This window comes from Bombus affinis, chromosome 7, assembly GCF_024516045.1.
Source record: "Bombus affinis isolate iyBomAffi1 chromosome 7, iyBomAffi1.2, whole genome shotgun sequence".
In the NCBI taxonomy this organism is placed as follows: Eukaryota; Metazoa; Arthropoda; class Insecta; order Hymenoptera; family Apidae; genus Bombus; species Bombus affinis.
The window spans coordinates 4,924,863-4,945,143 of NC_066350.1; the positions used below are offsets into that span (position 1 = coordinate 4,924,863).

The 20,281-nt window shown below is 28.0% G+C and overlaps 4 protein-coding genes across 5 annotated transcripts; 3 read left to right on the top strand and 1 right to left on the bottom strand.

Moving 5' to 3' along the window:
* The first annotated feature begins 631 nt into the window (after positions 1-631).
* LOC126918287 (inhibitor of nuclear factor kappa-B kinase subunit beta-like) lies at positions 632-5,800 on the top strand. Its single transcript, XM_050725993.1, has 13 exons — positions 632-1,163; positions 1,238-1,437; positions 1,518-1,676; positions 1,759-1,976; positions 2,045-2,149; positions 2,230-2,365; positions 2,454-2,642; positions 2,740-2,951; positions 3,075-3,359; positions 3,790-3,933; positions 4,009-4,326; positions 4,431-4,509; positions 4,683-5,800. The coding sequence occupies exons 1-12, from the start codon at positions 1,055-1,057 to the stop codon at positions 4,492-4,494; spliced, it is 2,139 nt and encodes a 712-aa protein (XP_050581950.1). The 5' UTR covers positions 632-1,054; the 3' UTR covers positions 4,495-4,509; positions 4,683-5,800.
* On the bottom strand, positions 5,704-11,633 carry LOC126918285 (translocation protein SEC63 homolog). The gene is made up of 12 exons (XM_050725991.1): positions 11,122-11,633; positions 10,327-10,429; positions 10,130-10,244; positions 9,932-10,037; positions 9,557-9,780; positions 9,307-9,468; positions 8,842-9,070; positions 8,559-8,704; positions 8,302-8,449; positions 7,678-8,161; positions 6,214-6,505; positions 5,704-6,124 (listed from the first exon to the last, which is right to left on the bottom strand). Exons 1-12 carry the CDS (start codon positions 11,243-11,245, stop codon positions 5,984-5,986), a joined length of 2,274 nt encoding a protein of 757 aa, XP_050581948.1. The 5' UTR covers positions 11,246-11,633; the 3' UTR covers positions 5,704-5,983.
* A 369-nt stretch (positions 11,634-12,002) lies between these two features.
* LOC126918297 (ceramide phosphoethanolamine synthase) lies at positions 12,003-16,843 on the top strand. 2 transcript variants are annotated; one of them, XM_050726008.1, is made up of 6 exons: positions 12,003-12,431; positions 12,863-13,196; positions 13,337-13,665; positions 13,756-13,896; positions 13,968-14,122; positions 14,570-16,843. In XM_050726008.1, exons 2-6 carry the CDS (start codon positions 12,897-12,899, stop codon positions 14,971-14,973), a joined length of 1,329 nt encoding a protein of 442 aa, XP_050581965.1. In that variant the 5' UTR covers positions 12,003-12,431; positions 12,863-12,896; the 3' UTR covers positions 14,974-16,843. The 2 variants fall into 2 exon arrangements, with proteins under 2 accessions (XP_050581965.1, XP_050581966.1); XM_050726009.1 differs by lacking the exon at positions 12,003-12,431 and adding an exon at positions 12,682-12,796.
* LOC126918296 (SET domain-containing protein SmydA-8-like) lies at positions 16,751-20,112 on the top strand. Its single transcript, XM_050726007.1, has 5 exons — positions 16,751-16,900; positions 17,178-17,612; positions 18,212-18,589; positions 18,708-19,043; positions 19,740-20,112. The coding sequence occupies exons 2-5, from the start codon at positions 17,191-17,193 to the stop codon at positions 20,044-20,046; spliced, it is 1,443 nt and encodes a 480-aa protein (XP_050581964.1). The 5' UTR covers positions 16,751-16,900; positions 17,178-17,190; the 3' UTR covers positions 20,047-20,112.
* Positions 20,113-20,281: the final 169 nt, after the last annotated feature.

A 20,281-nucleotide genomic window follows, 5' to 3' on the forward strand; every position in this document is an offset into this window, starting at 1 on the left:
GTTATCCTTTTGAATTATATATTTCATTCAATTAAATATATATTTCAGATATATGTATGTTTCAAGTACATATTTCGTTTTAAAAAATTGACACACAATTTTGTGTAAGTGTATGTGTGCGCGCGCGCGCGCGCGCTTGTGAATGTAATCCTATATTTTATCAAAATTGGTTCATATTATTTAAATAGTATGTTTCCATAAGTTAAAATTTTTTATTTTATATATAACAAAGTAGGATCTATACACTTTAAAATTTGGGAAAGTGCAAGGTATAGTACCTGCTACACCTACATATTTCATAAGCAAATATAACTATGTGTGCGTGTGTGCGTGCATGCGTGTGTGCGTGCATGCGTGTGTGCGTGTGTGTTGTGCGTGCGTGCGTGTGTGTGTGTGCGTGTGTGATTGTAAACAAGCTTATTGTTTAATATCAAATTTTAAGATATTCTAAAAGGATATAATATTTATTAACATTAAATTGGTTTTAAATATCGGTAATACTAAACGTTGAACAATATTGTACAGATGCATGCTTACTAATTAAGCAATGACGACAATTAAGTTGTTAATAACATCTATCAAGCATTAATAATTGTTTAATCGAATTTGTTAAAATTTGATCAAAGTATGCTATTATCAGAAAGGAAATCTATTACTATCATATTAGAGTTTGAATTTTCATATAAATTATTATAAAATTTCGTTTATTTTCTAATAGTGTAACGTATGGCGATAATTGATAAGATAATACATAATTGCTGTTTTATAGAATTTGTAACGCAAATTTTTATGTTGGCAGTATGTATTAAACTGTCATATATGTCGAGTGTTGTGAATGTCTACATTTATTCTTTTAAAAAATTAATATATTATAAATATGATCGTTGTATAGCCGTGATAATTAGTAAAATCAATTTGATTTTCTTATACAACTGATGTATGTATATGCTCAAAGGGAAAAAGAGTTAACAGTATTTTTTTATATTTTAATCTGAATCTTTTCAAAAAATGTCAATATCTATAATTTAAATAATATTTAGGCAAAGCATTTAATATGACTGCTACACCAGCATTTATTGAAGGTTGGAGCCTAGACAAAGTTTTAGGTTCTGGAGGATTTGGTATCGTCGAACTTTGGATACATAAAAGTGGTAAAAAGCTTGGTATGTTTTTTTACTCTTTAACAAAAAAAATAAACCAATAAGATTCAGTATTTAATATTTTATGAAAACTCTAGCAATTAAAATATGCAAACGGGAGGTTGCACAATTAAAAGAAGCACAACGAAAAAGATGGATTAATGAGGTACAGATAATGAAACGTTTAAAGCATCCAAATATTGTAAAAGGGTTAAATTTACCATTTAAACATCCTGATGATAAAGTAGATTTACCTTTATTATGTATGGAATTTTGTAGGAAAGGTGATCTGAGAAAGGTAAATATCAATATATAACTTATCTCTCAATCAATGAAACGTTAGTTGTATTTATATTAGCAATGTTTGTTAAATTGTAGGTTCTAAGGAAAGTGGAAAATTGTTGTGGTGTTAGTGAAAAAGAAGCAATTAGTGTAATGAAAGATATTTCTTCTGCGATAGAATACTTACATTCCAATAACATTACTCATCGTGATCTGAAACCTGAAAATATAGTTTTACAAGATGAATGTGACATCGTAAGCAATATTGTATTAAATGTAGATTTTATTAAATATATTACAAGTGATATTAATAACATATACATGAAATATGTTTTAGATTTCATATAAATTAATAGATTTAGGATACGCAAAAGAACTTGGAGAGGATAGTACATCTGGATCTTTAGTAGGTACATTAAATTATATAGCTCCAGAACTACTATGGAAACAAACATATAGTTGTTCTGTAGACTATTGGAGTTTGGGCATTCTTTTTTATGAACTTGTTACTGGAACAAGACCATTTTTACCTAAAATGCAACATACTATGTCGTGGTATACTATATAATTATGAAAAGTTTATAATAAAAATTTAAACATTGGTTAACTTATACATTTTTTAGGATGCAACATATTAGAAATAAAAGATATGATGATATCTGTGCTTTCAAATCAAAAGGAAAGGTAGTTTTTGGTCAAGATATTACTGGCCCTACAAACTTATCAAGGTAACAACTATAACATTGTTTCATAAAATGAAAAATAATAAAATATTAATTTTATTTAAACTGGTTATATTTTTTATTAGAAATCTTCGAAATAAATTAATAGAATGGTTTAAGGTTGTGTTACAATGGGATCCAAAGAAAAGAGGGAAACAGTATGAAAATGGAATATCGAAGCTTGTGGTATTTGAATTACTGCATTCTATTTTATCAAAACAGGTATTTTAATGTAACATTCTTCATACATTGGTATTTGAAAAATCTACATAATTATTTAAAATATAAATAACATTTTAACTTTTGTCAGATAGTTCATGTGTTTGTTGCATCAATGTATAAAATTAATACATACGAAGTAGATAGCACTACTAAGATTACAGATTTACAATATATGATTGAAAAGGATATTGATATACCAATAAATCAACAAATTTTAACAGATTATTTTGGTAAAATTCTTATTGAAAATCAAACACCACTTTTATCACAAATTCAGGTATGATGATATAATGCTTTGCATTTTTTTATGTTTGTAATATATAAATTTATTTTGTATAGTATTATTTTGATTTAAACTATCAATTTCCCTGTAGAATACAGATTTATTTGTCTTTAAAAATGAGAGTCCTTTAATAGAGACTATCCCTATACCAGCAATCCCTATGGAAATTCGAAAAATGATAGAATCGCCAAAAGGTTTGTTGGATTTTGAAACGTTACAAGATTATTGCAGAGTAACAATATTTTTTATCAGGCAACAAATAAATTTGTTTCAATTGTATATTTTTGCCTTAACTATAAAATTGTAAGTATTTTATATATATTTTTATATATTAGTTTGTAATTTATCCACAGATTCATCTATGAAATTAGTAGTAGTTTATTACAAAATTTTACTTATATACATATACACTGTATAATATTTCAGAGATTTGATAATCGCAAAACTTGATACATTTAATAAAAATATGACAAATACATTAACAAATATAAATAATCTTCTAAGTGAACTATCTATAATTCGTATTAAATGGGAAGGAAGAACTATAAATAAGAAGGAATTGACAGCTTTGGAAATTAATTGTAAAAAAGTTGCTAAACTTGTTAAGGCTGCTAATCAAATAAAATTAAAATTTAATCCATTGATAGTAGAAAGCAGTAGATTAAGCAATGAAGTAAAATCTATTGATTGTATTAAAGATATGTATGAAATGTGAGTAAAGGACAATGTTGAAAATGAATTTTGATACCAATTGAGAAAAATTCTTTTATAGTACGATTGTACGCTAAAGAATAAGAAGTGTAATAGTAGTAATTTTTCCGACAAACATTGGAAATGTTATAATAAATGCGGTTAAATACAAGGATACATATATGACTGTGATTATAATTTATTCAACAGCAACTTATCGATCTCATTTTAATAATAATAAATAAATCATCATCAATAATTCATTGGCAACAAGCAATTCTTTTGTAATACATTACTAATGCTCTGAACAATCAAAGACAAATAATTGTTTATTTTACAAACGATAAAGCTTTTTGAACAAAATTTTTCCTTTCCGATTTGTATCAAAATCCACCGCCCATTTTTAATATTGTCCTTTACTTTTTTACTATCATATTTGAACTTTAAACAGATATAATAAAATTGAAAAAATCTATGAATTGCATAAAGATGAATATTCTCATAAAAATGCAAGACCAACAGAAATAGCAAAATTAATTTTTGAATTCTTGAAAGTACAAGGAGTAGAATTTCACAATATTTCTGAAATTATAAAGTATGTATATGGTCAATGAATATATTGTATATTAAACTATAATTGATGTAACTTACATTGATATAATATTTTCAGACAAATAGCGAAATTAGAATCAGAACTCCGAACATTGGAAATGATTTTTGATTCAGTTATTGCTATGAAGACAGTGTACTGTGAAGAACTTCAAAATATAACACATCTCACTTCTAATGTGTTCGATATTTCTAATAAAGAATATTTAAGACTATCTACCTCTACAAATAAAGCTACAAACACTTTATTATACGATAGTACGAAAATATCAAATGAATTTGATAGCAATCAATTTCTAAATATATCTAGTATGAAACATAAGGAAAAGCTAAACACAAAAAATGATGTGATATATGATAACTTAGTAATACGTTACACGTATGTTTCATATTATGATTTACAGTCTAAGAAATAAGTACATATATAAGTGTACAAGTATATAAAATGAAAGTATAAAATATTTTTATCTTTTATTTTGCCAGGTTAGATAATCTTTTGATAGAAATGCAAAAAAAATACATGGAACTGCTTAGCTTGGAACCATAAACACAAATATAGAATGTATGTATTACATCGTATTCGATTTTCAAAACTTTATTTTTCTATCTCTCAACAATATTTCATTATTTTTAGATTAAAGATATTTCTCTTTGTCAAATTTAATATTAATTGATAAGACAATAATTCTATAAAATATATCTTTTAGGAACTTATTTAATTATTTATGATTGCAGTATATCGTAGTGATCTTGATGCTCTTGGAATGTAATGTCGCACGCCCCATTTAATATTAGCATTTTCGTCTGTTTTGACATATGTATAAATGGGACCATTTGTTATATTTTTCAGTCTCATTTTCCATCCAACATTATTTGATGATGTTAAATGATCTGTAAAAGATTATATATCAATATGAAAGGTATTGAAGATATTCCATTAAGGGAATACCAAAATTTTATTTTATATGCTAGTCTAAAATTAACTATGAAGATACAAAAAGTATGATAGTAATATATAACATGTACACATGTATATGTGTAGTGAAATTAAATAATTCGGCATCAAGATAAGAATACATGATGATGAAGCTTTTCTATAAAGTGTCGTATGATGCGCAAAATTATTTGATCTTTTCAAGATATCTTACAGCTGTTCTTACATATTATACGACATTTTATATGAAATCTGCACTATACATTTATGGTTAGTGTATTATGTACATTAATGATTAATATATATTATATATACGTGCGTATGCATATCTTTCTTTATATATTTTAAGTAGTGTTGTAAAATTACTTTAGAAATAGGATTTATAAATATTATTTATAATTTGGTTTTATAAATGTGTTTTAAATGTTATTTAACGTACCTGTTTTAAAAATTACACACAGGATCAAGTATATAAAAATAGTTTTTAATATCTGTAACAGAATTAATCCTTTTTATATATATATACATGCCATAATTATTTGTAATTAAACTATACTCACAATCCAGATGTTTAAAATTTTGACATCCATTGTAACCAACACGACAGTAAGATACTGAATATTTTATAACAAAACAGTATCAGCAGCTCTTATACTTTAAACTTAACAAAAACTTACATGGTTGAATGAATAAGTAAGAGGTATGTTTTTATCACACTTTCACTTATAAAGAAATTAATATTTTAAATTTTTATTAACTCATTTTTCTAAACCTTACATACTAAGATGTAATAATTAAAATACCAGGCGAAAAATAATACTATTATATTTCAAAATGTGTTTTATTAAAAAAACTGTATATACATCCTAAACTGAGGATTAAACAACAATGTTAAAATAAATATGATTTTCATTTACTATTACTTTCTCTTCACTGAAAAACCTTATACACTATACTATTTTTCTAGATTGTCCACGTACATTAACAATTATGCAATTTCACATATAAAAGTTCATTGTACATTAACTTGACAAGTAAAAAAAGAGGAAAAATGCGAACCTTTTAAATATCTATTTATCAAATCTTCCGTGAGAAACAGATATTATTCATTGTCACTGATATCTTCGTCAGTTGTATACTCGGAATGTTCATCAGCTGCATCTACATCTTCCGCAGTTTCTTCATCTGAAATATCCCATTGCGGATGTTCCGTGGGTACTTCTGGTGCCTCTTTCACATCCAACTGTAAACGAATATTTTTGTAATAATCATAAAGTAACAATAATATTGAAATTTTCATTTACGTAATATAAACAAAATTTCGTTACATACCTTAATATCTTGAGCTTGATCAAAGCCAAGATAAGAATCACTACGTAAACATACAGTAAACGTATAAACACCTGGCCACCGGGGCGCTGTGAATTTCAACTGAACTTCTTCAAAATGTGCTAACGACGTAACATAAATAGGAGTTGTTAGCAAAGTTTGACTCTTGCGATCACAGATGTAAACCCACCAATATTCCTGTTTCACATCAGGAAAGAGTGGACAATGAACTTCATGTGATATATTGCTTCTTCCTTCTAAAACTTTCTCTCTCTTTGAAATTCTTTGCTGAAATCTGTTTATAAAAACCTTAATACGTAAATACGGGAGATGGACAGGTGGTGATACTATGTGAAAAGATAAAAACTGAAAGATTTAACAAGTACACCTAAATCTTTTCAATTTGGCTATTTTTTTAGAGTAAATAATCCACAGAATTAGAAAAAAAATTTAGAATAAAATTTTTTCGTGAGATGCTTCATTTTCAAGAAAAATAGGCTTGAAAATGTATCATGCGCGTGTGTTTATCAGACCAGTTCTTAATTAAACATGTTTAAACTTTATTTTCTTGAAAACGAGGCTTTAAACTAATAAAAAAATTTTATTTTACACTTTTTACTTATTTTCATATGTATAATAACTTCCTGTTGATTGTTTATCCATATCTAGTCGGTACATAGCCAAGTTAAAGTATATTTGGTAAATTTTTAAGCTTGGTTTTCTCAGAAACGAGGTGTCAAATGAAACAATTTTATTCTATATTTTCGACATATTTTTTCACGTAGAATCACTCTCTGCTCGGTTGTACTACGATTACCACCCCACCCTGTATACAAAGCGTTCTGTTTAAATGGAAACAGTAGAATATATCACGAGGGATTAAAGTTATTAAAAAATTGCTTTTAGAAGAGTTGTTCATTTTAAAGGGGCGCATCATATCGTGCAAATTATTTTTTTACGGATCCGATAGTGGGGAAGATTTTAAGCTCAAGTTCATTTTTTTAAATAGTGCCATATATTTTTTTATACTTTTTAAATACTGCTTCGTGTCTTTCCTCGTCTTTCATATGATGGATTAAAGTTAAAATATCCGCTAAACTAACAGTTTCCCAACATGAATGGGTTAATACTTTTTTTATAGGAAATATGAAAATCGATCGATTAGTCTGTTAAAAAATATATGGTTTCATCTAGGGGAGGGGGGGAGGGGAAGAACAGAAAAAGAGAAAAAAAATTAGAAGAACAGAAAAAAGAAAAAAAAGAAAAGAGAAGAGAAAGAAAAAAGAAATAAAATATCTCCCACTACTGGATTTGCAAAAGAATAATTTGCATTATCTGACGCTTATCACTGAATCAAACAACTTTTGTACAAGTTATTTTCTGATAACTTTAAGCCCTCGTGAGATATTCTATCGTTCTCAGTTAAACGAAATACTCTGTATATTAAATTATTATGAAATATTTTACCTCTCCCATTCTGTGTCATCATCATCTATGGACACATCTTTTTTTTCATGACCATCTTCGTCATTACTTCTATCACTATCAACATCGCTGTCACTTACATCAGATAATTTATCTTTGGAAGACTCTTTTTCTACCTTATCTTCTTTCTTTTTTGCATTAGGAGTATTCATTTGTTGAGCATTATTGCTAGACTGAAATTGTGTCTGAGCATTCTTTGTGGAAGCAAATTTTTTACTAGTACCTTTCTTGTGGGACTTTTTTTGACCCTTTCTTTGCCTAAGCCATGCTGGCCTTTTAACAGATTGGTTTTGTTCTTCTGATACTTCATCAGGAGCTTCATTGTTTATTTTACTGTCATCGATCATAGTTTGTTCCTTAATAGAATCATCTCCAAATAAATGTTTCATATCTTTACGGGTTAATGATACTGTTACAGTCACAATAGCACCAGCAGTATAAACAGTTGGGTTTTCATCGTCAATTACTGTAAGATATATTTTATTTTAAAAAGTATTTAAACATAACTACAAAATACGTACATGCAAGCGTAGGAAATATTAAATATTAATAATATAATAATAAAATATTATAATTAAGTATTAAATAATATTAAATAATTTTTACCTTCAGACCGTACTTTAAATTCTATATATGGCATACTTCCAAGAACTTTCATTACATCCTCATATTGGCTATCTGATAAATGTCTAAGAGTCAGTCTTCTTTCTTCTCCTTTTAATTGTGCGAATTGTTGAAGACTTTTGATTTGATGCTAAACCAATTACAAGTCTAGTTAAATTTCTAATTATAATATATAATAAGATGTAGATTATCCTACTTTAAATTAAAGTATTCTAAATGGTATAACAAATGAATGATACCTTTTTTGGTAAGAAACATTTCAGATTATCTTCTGTTATATGTGGTAATTGTAGAAGAGGATTTTTAAATTCCCAGAAGCCTTGTACTATCATTGCACACAATTTCATACAATTTTCTACAGTTTTTATAGTTGGTAAACGTGGAACTACAGAGAAAAGAAAACATTCATCAGATTACCAATGTTTAAATATGTATTGCTACTATAAAAGTTTTTCGTTTGTATGTATTTAGGAAAACGTAGGACAGGTTGGGAAACCTACAATTTATAGCATACATATGTACCTCTTCTAGCATAAGCTAATAGAATCACTCGATTAACACAAGTTACCATTTCTTGAATCAAATATGGACATTTTTTTACTATATATTGTCTATCTTTTTCTAATGTTTCTGGATTTAATAGTATACGAAATAAATGTGCATGAATTAGAGCTCTAGCTTTAACTGAATATGAGTCACATAATGGTGTTGCCTTGTTTTTTGCACCTAGATCTGGTAGCTGCTTAATAAGCTGAAAATGAAACAAATACAAAATCTAGAATTACCTTAAGCTATTAATTTCTTCAGATAAAGAAATTTTCAATTTCAAAGTAAACAATAAGAGCCATACACCACTTGTTTTACATCTAGTATAAAATTGTATTAAACCTGACATAAAAAGAATTGTACATTACAATAAAATGTATTCTATATATATTCATTATAATTATAATTGTAAAAACCATTAAAATATAGTGTACATCTTACCAAACGAACTTCTTCGCTATCTGTATATCTCTCGACTATCTCTGCATTTCGTTTCTTATGAAATTCGAATGAAGCAGCAAGAATCATAATAACTCTTTTTAATGACATTGAAGGATATTTAATAAAAAAGATATAATATAATTGAGTGGTTGCCAACAACACCTAAAAACCAATAATAGATTAAGGATTATTAATATTTACTTTTTACTAATATTTAATTATATGTATATTATAACGTATATGTATTTACTTGGTCACCAGTATAACGAATGCTTTTATACCACCACATTCCAACAGCCGTTGGTAAAACAAACATGAAAACCATTGAATAGAATCCTAAAACCCAAACTGAATTTTTTTTTTCGACTATCCAAGAAGGTAAAGCAATTCCAAAACTCATTGCTCCTGGACCATCCGGATTTCCATACTTTTCCCAATTCTTTCGTGCTTCGTCATCCGTTAGGGCTTGATATGCTATTAATTAATGTAAAAAGAAATGTCTTCGTTTCAACAACAATTTAAATTATCATGAACAGTTACTATTATTTTTATATTTTATTTTATTACACACGCACGCACGCGCGCTTGGACGCACACACACATGCTATTTTATGTTTATTCTAACCTTTGGTTAACCTCATAAAAGCTTTTTCATTCCCAGTTTCTTTATCAGGATGAAGAATTAAAGATAATTTGCGATATGCTTTTTTAATGTCACTTTGAGATGAGCTCTATAAATAATAATAATATCATAAATGTTAAGTAAATATAGATGTATAGTAAATAAAATTGATACTTTTTAAATTGAATTAATTGTACGTACAGAGGAAACACCAAGTATTTCAAATGGATCAAAATTAGCCATTTCATAATCGAATTGTGATACCTTATATGTCAAAAAGATAAGGACTACCCATCCAAGAATGATAAGAAATTTGCTACAACAATATAGCGATATTTTAAACATCTAAATTTTATATACAATTAAGATATATATATTTGATATGTAAACATAGTTACTCAAATAATGCTTTGGTTTCTTTCCAAGGTTTATTAAGTCGTAGGATAATTTTTTTCTTTTTACATCCATCGCATTGACACTCTTTTGCTTCTTGATCAGGATCTATTTATAAATAATAATAATTATATGTATCATTCACCTTATTATTACCAATAGTACATAATTAATTATATGAAAAATATGAAAGATTAAATTTTCCATAATACCGAATTTTAAAATTATTAAGAAAAGAATATTTATAAAATTTTATATAATTAAAATTTATTTAAAACAACATAGTAATTTGTTTGAAATTGTTAGAGAATAAAAACAGCGTTTATTTGTGCATGTTCTGTGTATGTTATGAATTATAATAATTTACTGATATAATATTTTATTTAAATATTCTCTAATTTAAAAAAATCTATCTTAAAAACGTAAAACCGATAGAATCTTTTAAATCATATATATGTACGTATATATAAGATACTTTTTTATAGGAATACATTATTAAACTTTGAGCGCAAAATCGGAATATTAGTAAACCTTAAATGTTTTACTAAAAGTGATCAAATATTATATAGCGTACTCTCAAATATTATTGAGAACATTAGAAAATTAGTAACGTAATATTCATAATTAAGAGCTCATTAATCCCTTGCCACAACATTATAAAGTGAATGTGATAATGAAAAGAGTAAATGTAAAACGTGGTTAAATTACATAACTCGGTTGAAAGTACGTATAAACATAGAACGTTATCATAATATCACTTATTTTCTATGTTAATCTAAATAGATTCGTCTAGAGCTAACCTTGTTTGGGACGACGTGGCCAAAAATAATATGTCACAGGTATTTGAAGGAGGGCCGAGAATGATAGTAGAAAGTAGAAAAATGTCCCACCACTTTCGTCGTATTGAAATTTTTGGCCGCTCATAGCTCATTAAATTACAATCTTTAAGTATATGGTTTAAGTACATTCATTACTAAACTCCACTTTGAATTCACGGTATCATTCAATATATACAGTACAGTTAGAGTTGTCGTCGTCAAGACTGCCAACTCAGCACCGAATGCTATTAGTTTAGGTCTGATGTGCAATTGGCGCTGTCGATTATGTTTATATACAACTAAGAAGAAGAATGAAAAATACGTAAAAAATCACAATGATTAAGTCTGTTAACAAACGATACGTTGCCCCCACTGTAAAGTTACAGTTACAGACTACTTTACTGTGTTTAAGTGAACTTAGAATACGCCATTGCATGATAATACGGTAGTTTTGTAATTCTGTTGCATCCTGATCGTGAACAACGTCACTAATGCCAACGTCATGCAACTATTAACTGTAAACAAGTCCTGAATCGAGATCAAAATCGATAGATATATCGACTGTATAAATATAAATCCAAAAGTGAAGGGTCACTATCTTTTAATATACTGTTTTAAAAGAAAATTAGGTATCATTTTATTCTAATTCAAAAGTAGAGCAGAAATATATGTATATCATATTAATCATCAGTATTAACTACAGTATCATAAGAGAGTTACATGGAAATATATACTAAATATTATAATAGCCTTTTATACATATCGTAAAAATGAAAAGTCACTATTATGTGGTTGGAAATTAAAATATTGAACAGGACGGTTTATATTTTATATTTTAATGTAAAAATTCAATTACTTATAGAAATTCAAATCTACATTATTCATTTCATTTTAAAGTTACTTTGATGTATTTTCATTTTGTTTAGATTTGTTTCATGAATATATTTGTTTCTTATCATTTAAGTAAATTTATTAATGTGATCAGTATAATTCTGAATTGAAATTGCATAAAGTAACTATGAAGTTTGTCGAGATATGTACATAAGAGATATGTACACCATACTCTAAATCGAAGAAGTACGAGCTGTTAAAAGTGATGAACGTGTTCAACTGTACTCATAGTATTCTGATCAATGGTTCTGTCTGGATTGGTTTATTTACAAATACTGCCAATGTATGGTTTTGTTTGACAATAAGACTATGATATTCATGATATATATTCATTATGTACAATAAACGCACGAAAAAATTGTGATACATAGCTTTGATAATCCATAAATTAAGTTTCTAAGGTATGTCGTATTTAAATAGGTATTTATATAGGTTAAATATATTTTAAAATGTAAATGATTTGGACAATTATTTTTAGAAGAATATAGAAAATTTCTTCGTAAAAAATTCATATAGAAATATATTTTTTATTATTACATTTTATTTATTCAATAATTTTATTACCGTCAATATGCTTATGTCGAAACTATTTTTATCGTTAATACGATGATTTACATTAATAATGGAAAGTTACATAATATTTTTGTATTTTTAATGTTTTCAAAATCTAACATTCTTTTCATTTCATACGTTATTTTGGTGAAATATTTCATTATATTAACTAATAGTTCTCAACAGTTTTAATTGTATCAAAGTAGCAAAATATGTTTGTATCTAGTGATGGCTATAATATAAATTGTTAACAAATTATTTCTTGTGCTTCTTTTTTTAGGTATGATTAGTACAATTTTGTATTAAGATAAACAATGTCTGAGAAAAATATAGTTGAGTGGACGCAAAAGGATGTGACAAGATGGCTTAGAGAAACTGGACATGAAAAATTTGTTGACTCATTTCTTGATCAGGAAATTGATGGAAAAGTGCTCTTGACCCTGAAAGAAGATGATCTAAAGTTAATATCCACGAATTTACAGAAAATTGGTGATATAAAAAGATTATATATAAGCATAAAACAATTACAAAGGGATAATGTGGCAGTATTATTTGAATTAGGATACATTGATATATTTCCATCATCAAATTTTTATAATCATCATAAACATGAAGTAAGAAGGAAAGTTAAATACTTAATATGAAAAATTTTTTATGATATATGTTCCTTTAATATATGAAATGTGATAATAAATGAGATATTTTAAAATAATATCAATTTTCCATAGTAAAGGTTTGTTTTCTATTTTAACAGATGCCTAGTAGTGGTATAAATAACGAAGGTTCTATTGAACATGAATTTTATTCAGCATCTGTATCAGAAGATGGTCATGCGTCACATTTGTCACCTGAAATTTGGAAAACTTTTATTAGTTTGGCATATTTATTTATTGTTACATGGATTACTGCCTTTGTGATGGTCATTGTTCATGATAGAGTGCCTGATATGAAAAAATATCCTCCGTTACCTGATATATTTTTAGATAATGTTCCACATATTCCTTGGGCATTTGATATGTGTGAAGTTACTGGAACTATACTTTTTGCAATATGGCTGATTGTATTAATTTTTCACAAATACAGGTAAGGTATATTATAAATGCTACTAATATTTAAAATTAAGTTGCAAAATAGATGACTTGAAAAGTATTTAACAAATTTTTGTTAACACAGATTTATTTTATTGCGGAGATTTTTTGCTTTATCTGGCACAGTCTTCCTGTTAAGATGTGTTACAATGCTTATTACTTCCTTATCAGTACCAGGCGCACATTTGCAATGTCAACCAAGGAAAGTTCCCGAAGATTGGACAAGGTGCGAATAATATTTTATCCTTTAAAGTGACTAGTATGAAAAAAAATTATATTAATATTTTCATTTTATAGTTCTGCATATGTAGAGTTATATAATAAAATTGCTATGGCTTATGTTATATGGCGTGGTGCTGGTATGTCGATTCAAGGTGTTAGAACGTGTGGTGATTATATGTTTAGTGGACATACTGTTGCGTTAACTATGTTAAATTTTTTCATTACAGAATGTAAGTATTAGCATGTTTCTGAATAGATAGGCTATAGGTAATATGTATATGAAGAGCCCACGGGTAAAGAAGGTAATGTCAATTTTTAGCATTTCTTAGAAAACAAAAATTTATTTTTCGTTATATTAAATTCGTTATATTATCAAAATAAAACATTTTATTCTTTATTGTATTTTACATCATTTTCAACTTTATCTTATAACTGTAAGTGATATATAGCACATTAAATTGTAAAAAATGAAAAGTACACTATACACTATATAGTATAGCTACTGTGAAACTTGGAAAATTGTTATTCAAATTATTGCGACATGATGAGCCAATGATAAAGAGCACACGCAGGAGCATATGAGAAATATTAAATTCAAAATTTGTTAAAATTGACATTCCCCCTTTTCACCGTGTAACCTTCATATAATTCTTATTATGATGATATTTTATTTACAGATACACCGCGACAATTGTATTTTTTACATACCTTCACATGGATGCTCAATATGTTTGGTATATTTTTTATCTTGGCAGCACACGAACATTATTCCATTGATGTTTTCGTAGCTTTCTACATTACATCACGACTGTTTCTTTATTATCATACTTTAGCCAATAATCAAGCATTGATGCAACGTGATTCAAATAGAACCAGAATATGGTTTCCATTATTTAGTTTTTTCGAATCTTCTGTCGATGGTATCGTTCCAAATGAGTATGAATCTCCGTCTCTGATCGTTTATAATCTAGCATGTACTGGGAAAAATATATGGCATTTGGTACGATCCTCAATTTGCTTCCGTAAATCATGGCGTGATGTAAACGGCAGTGTAAAGAATAGCACAAAGAAGGAGCACTAGCCAGTATATAAGTTACTTCAGTTTTATATTCCTTTGATAATAGACTTTTGAGAATATTAATTTTACTTGATAACTCTCTTTATACCATTTAAGTAACAATTATATAACAAAAAATATTAATTGCAAATATTTATTTTTGGAAGTGAAATTAGTTAGTTAGCGAAATCTCCATTATCAAAATGAATTTGTACGATTTGTTTAAATATTTCTAATCTTTACGAAATGACTATCCATAATAGTACATTTAAATTATTGCCTTCCAAAAGAAATTTTATTATTATAATATTATCATATTTAACTTGTACAATTCCTATTAAAATCAATTTTCACTATCTCTTCTGAAACTTAGGTTTAGACACATTACTTTTTCCCTTATTGTTAATCATGGAGAAATTTGTTTTCTTTTTCGTGAATAAATATATTATAAAAATTTGATTATGCAAGTAAATTTTGTAAGTAACAAGGAATTAAAATTAACTGAATGTATGACTATATGTTGGAGTTAACGATCATGTGCAATATAATTTGTTGTTAACTGAAGCTATCGAATGAAAGTTATATTAATGAAACCATAAATAAATTGCAAGTAACAGTAACGGTGCATAAAAAACTGATTTGATACGAAAATTTATGTATTCGTTTACTTCATAATTTTTGATACGAAATTTCGGGAAGTAAAAAATTGAATACAGTGCAGTACCGTGTAGAAATATAAATAGTCTTTCCACTTTTTATTTGTATATTTTTTTTTACTAAAATTAAGCGTAAGCGAAGAGATTTTACTGATGAATCGATTTTAGCAACTATTATGTATTCCCGTCTTATTGTGATATCCTCCGTTTCTAAAAGCATCATCATAAATAGAAGTAACAAAACAAAAGATAATTACGCACGACCAGAATATAACTGGACATATGATGGTCATGATCAGATATGTACATTTACATGTAATATGTGCGATTAAAATACATTTAATGATGACGCTATTCTTTACGTGATTTAACTGAAGTACAATTGAATGAATATTGAACTTTTCGCAAGAGTTAATTAGTAAGAGGCTATGTATGTTACAATGATCTGTAATATTTATATTTGTTATAAATAGAGTGTATGATCATTTAGATTCTTAAAAGAGGCTCTTAATGTTATGCTATCGAAGAGGAAGAATGATTTGCACAATAGTAAAAAAGAAATTATATATATATATATATATTAATATTTGTACATATAATTGTATTCTACGATCATTTTATATTAAGTTGATAAAATTATTTTTCTATATTGCTTTATTATGAATACTTTTTATATTTTCCTTTTTCATAAATAGGTGCACATTCGATAAGTGTAATGTCGTATAATATAATCACAATACTCTTATAAATATCTATTACCAAAAACTTTTGTAAATACAGTATTTAAATTATCTTTATAATTAATATCGAAAGGTGCTAATTTTAACGTAAATAAAAAATATTATAACAAACATTTTTCATAACGCATTCTTTTAAGGATATATTTGATGTTCATATGAAAAATAACGTGCACTTTTCAAATTTTAGTCGACGAATATTTTGTTTTGTATAAAGTTCACTGTCAGACAATAAATGATATATGTATAATAATTAAGTAGGATAAGTTTGTATTACGCCGAATAACAATCTTTTATAGAGTTTTGTCAGAAATAGAAGCGCGTCTACGTAACTATACCGCTCCTATAATTAAACCACCGGTGTATATAGACCGTCATAGTTTCAGAGTCGTAATGTCGGAATTTTAAAGCAGTGGTATCGCAAGTTTCAGCGTTTTACGTATTAATTTCTTATTCTCGTTTGAAAATGACAAAATTAATAAAATACTTGACGTAAATAAAGATGTGCTGCACTCGTTTTAATATTATTTCTACTATATTCATGTTCCTATCTTACAGGTATGTATTATAAACTTGAAAATACTTTAAAGGAATTTTGAGTGCAACCGCTTTATCAAACAATATGATAAGTATTCACCATTCTATTTCGATATTTACCTTAAAATTATTTAATCGCGCATTTTATTCCTAACATAATCTAAGGGAACATAAAAATAATTTTAGCATGATATTTATTTAAATTGCAAGCTGTTTCTAAGTACCGATATATCCTTTATACATATATAGAAGATTAACAAAGAGCAGAGATTTAATTTTAAAACTATTCGATGTTCAGTAATTGAGATAGCATGGAATCGCAAACGGAAGGCATCTGCCCGATCTGTAATCAACGTGCAACGCTGAAATGTAACAGTTGCAAGCAGCAATTTTATTGCAAAAAGGAACATCAGCGACAGGACTGGCCTAGGCACAGGTCAAATTGTCAAGCATGGGAGATTCGCGAGAGCTGCGAACTCGGACGGTATTTAGTGGCATCAAGAGATTTAAATCCGGGCGACGTAATCCTATCAGAGTCACCTTTGGTTTGGGGACCGGCATTACATTCAGATCAAAGAGTTTGCGTTGGTTGCGGGAAACAATGCTATAGTAGCGATACAAGATGCACGAAATGCCTTTGGCCGGCGTGTGATACAAATTGTTCTGGTCTTACTGATAAAAATAGGCACGGTCTGGAATGTTCTTTTCTTATAAAAGCAAGAATCATTCCTAGGTTTGTAACATTTCGTCAAATACAAAAATACAGCTGCATTTAAAGTGTAAGAGTGAAGAACAAGGAGAGTGTCACGAAACAGTTTTAGCGAGGAGATCAGTTTTAATAATTTTATTAGTTGACGATTAAAAGGCACATGGTTCGGTTTAATCCTATTGTTCGTAGCACGAAGTTTATACATTTATGGGATATTCAGAAAGAGGAACAAAGAGATAACTGTCTTACATTCGCTTTCAAATTGAATACTGCAGGAAACTAGAGCAAAATAAGAGGATTCATTTGTATTCATTTGTATTTATATACATAGAAATGTTTATACATTGCTTAAACGTTATTTGGAAATTAATAAAAGCACTGTCATCACTTTTTAAAAGACAGTGAAGGAGCGTTATAAAGCGTTACAATCGCTCACGCTTATATCGTATACAATAAAAAATAATATGACTAGTGTATGCGTAGCACAGAAATAATATAAAAAAGGATAGAAATGATATAGTTTAATATTTATATGTATACGTATATATGTATATACATATTTCTCTACTTTGTGTGTATGATATCATTCATTCTTAATTAGTGTTCATTAAATCATGTTTCAGGTGCGATGTTCTCTTAGTAATACGTATGTTAATATTATGGCGCAAGAAATTGAAACATTGGTATTCTATAGAAAAGTTACAAAGTCACCAAGATTCTCGTGGTCAAGGAACGAACGCATATGAGGAAACGATGAACATATATCACCATATCGAACGTCTTTTACCAGACAATCCCTCCAGCAAAGATATCGTGCACAAAATTTGTGGCTTAATAGACGTTAACGCGTTGGAGACTATACCACCTGAGGGCTGCGTTGCGATTTATGAAACAGCATGTCTTTTAGAGCATTCTTGTTTGGCTAATACGAGACACAGCTTTAAAATCGACGATAAGGGTAGACCTCGAATCACGGTCATAGCTGTTTGTCCTATACAGAAGTATGTAAATATAATATTTCACATTACAGTGTTCTCTTTCGGTTTTTTTCTTTTTTATACATCTTTTTATACTTTTTTTAACGAATAAATCTAAAAGCTCTCTTTTATAACGTTATAGGTGGGACCATTTAAGCACAATGTATACACATGCACTTTGGTCAACGAGGGCGCGAAGAGCTCATCTTTCGGAAACGAAATATTTTTCTTGCCATTGCAAGCGATGTGCCGATCCAACAGAATTGGGCACGCATCTTGGAACCTTAAAATGTCCTCACGACAACGATTTTATTTTACCTAAGGATCCATTAAACTTTGATTCGCAATGGGGATGTAATTCGTGTCCTGGAACTCTGACTGCATCGGAAGTGATGCAGTTTGTTGGAAAATTGGAAGAGGATGTTGATGAAATTATGTATCAAGCAAACAAGAATAAATTGGTCGATCTTCTGTCACGGTAAAATAACTTTCATTTATCATACATTGGATAAAAAAATAATATCGTATCTATAATACTTGCTGCGGTATACAAGAGTAGCTAAATTATTAATTTTATTATCCATCCTTGCGTATTGTCTCTTTTTTCTCTTTGTTTGAAATATTTTTCTATCGATATCCACTCTATTTTCATTGTACATAGAAAGGATAATTATATAATATAAAGTAAATATTTTTATATTACATTGCACATGTACATAAAATTACAATTCGTCGCTATTGTTTATCGTCAATGCGTTGAAAATAACCAAAAATATGTTAACCATATGAGATATATGTATATGTACTTACGTTCACTCTTAATAGCAATATAATTACGCTTTTTGGAGTCATTAAAGCTTACACATATGCATGTATATATATATATATAGATACATGATTTTGAGGAAGTTTTTCTTAATAAACGAATCCAAAATTAGCTAGCTTTTGTCTAATGAAATTAGCTATTTTATTTTATTTTTTCATGCTTTAATGCAATAAAAAATCTTTTCACGAAACGAAAATATGGCTCGAAATTCTATTAAAAGTTGTCTTTTCGTTTTAATAAAATAATTCCGAAAAAAGATATTTTCGTAAAGATCACTTTTATACTGATTTTTAGACATTGTATGGAACGAAAGTTAATGATTCAACTATAATCGTTATTTAATTCTAGGCTCACTACGTTATTGCATCCTGGACATCAATTGTGTACAAGCGTCAGTCATTCATTGATTCAGCTATTGCCTGCGAGCGATCCGAAAAAGCCTGAATTATGCAAACGTATCATAAAAACCACCAAAACATTAGATCCTTATGGTGCAAGATTAGCATTGTACACTGCGGTCGCATTGAGAGAATTGTCTACTTGTCCAGGAGAAAATAGAGAAGGCCTTCTGTCAGAAGCAATATCGTTATTGCAATTTGAACCAGAGAATTCGCCTGGTGAAAAGCTTCGAACGTTAATGGAATCAGAGTTATGATAATTCTATTAGATTTAACATTTAATGAGATAATCGTAATAAAAATTAAATTATAAAAATTGTTCATATCTTGTATTATATTTAGTAATTTGCATTTAGAAAATGAACTTATGCCGGAAAAAAGCAATATGAAAAATGTTTTCCTTCGCATGATCTTACGCCATAATAGCTATGTAACATGACGTATCGTCTGTATTGAACGACAAAATGGTTATTTATAATTATACAGTACGCA

Excerpts from the sequence above, each read along its gene's own strand:
- LOC126918287 (XM_050725993.1), top strand. The coding sequence starts at position 1,055 with ATGACTGCTACACCAGCATTTATTGAAGGTTGGAGCCTAGACAAAGTT. Across the intron at positions 1,677-1,758 it reads TACAAGATGAATGTGACATC|ATTTCATATAAATTAATAGA; the intron begins GTAAGCAATATT and ends AATATGTTTTAG. Across the intron at positions 1,977-2,044 it reads ATGCAACATACTATGTCGTG|GATGCAACATATTAGAAATA; the intron begins GTATACTATATA and ends TACATTTTTTAG.
- LOC126918285 (XM_050725991.1), bottom strand. The coding sequence starts at position 11,245 with ATGAGCGGCCAAAAATTTCAATACGACGAAAGTGGTGGGACATTTTTC. Across the intron at positions 10,038-10,129 it reads AAATACTTGGTGTTTCCTCT|AGCTCATCTCAAAGTGACAT; the intron begins GTACGTACAATT and ends TATTATTTATAG. Across the intron at positions 8,162-8,301 it reads ATTTAAAGTACGGTCTGAAG|TAATTGACGATGAAAACCCA; the intron begins GTAAAAATTATT and ends TATATCTTACAG.
- LOC126918297 (XM_050726008.1), top strand. The coding sequence starts at position 12,897 with ATGTCTGAGAAAAATATAGTTGAGTGGACGCAAAAGGATGTGACAAGA. Across the intron at positions 13,197-13,336 it reads ATAATCATCATAAACATGAA|ATGCCTAGTAGTGGTATAAA; the intron begins GTAAGAAGGAAA and ends CTATTTTAACAG. Across the intron at positions 13,666-13,755 it reads TTAATTTTTCACAAATACAG|ATTTATTTTATTGCGGAGAT; the intron begins GTAAGGTATATT and ends TTGTTAACACAG.
- LOC126918296 (XM_050726007.1), top strand. The coding sequence starts at position 17,191 with ATGGAATCGCAAACGGAAGGCATCTGCCCGATCTGTAATCAACGTGCA. Across the intron at positions 17,613-18,211 it reads AAAGCAAGAATCATTCCTAG|GTGCGATGTTCTCTTAGTAA; the intron begins GTTTGTAACATT and ends ATCATGTTTCAG. Across the intron at positions 18,590-18,707 it reads GCTGTTTGTCCTATACAGAA|GTGGGACCATTTAAGCACAA; the intron begins GTATGTAAATAT and ends ATAACGTTATAG.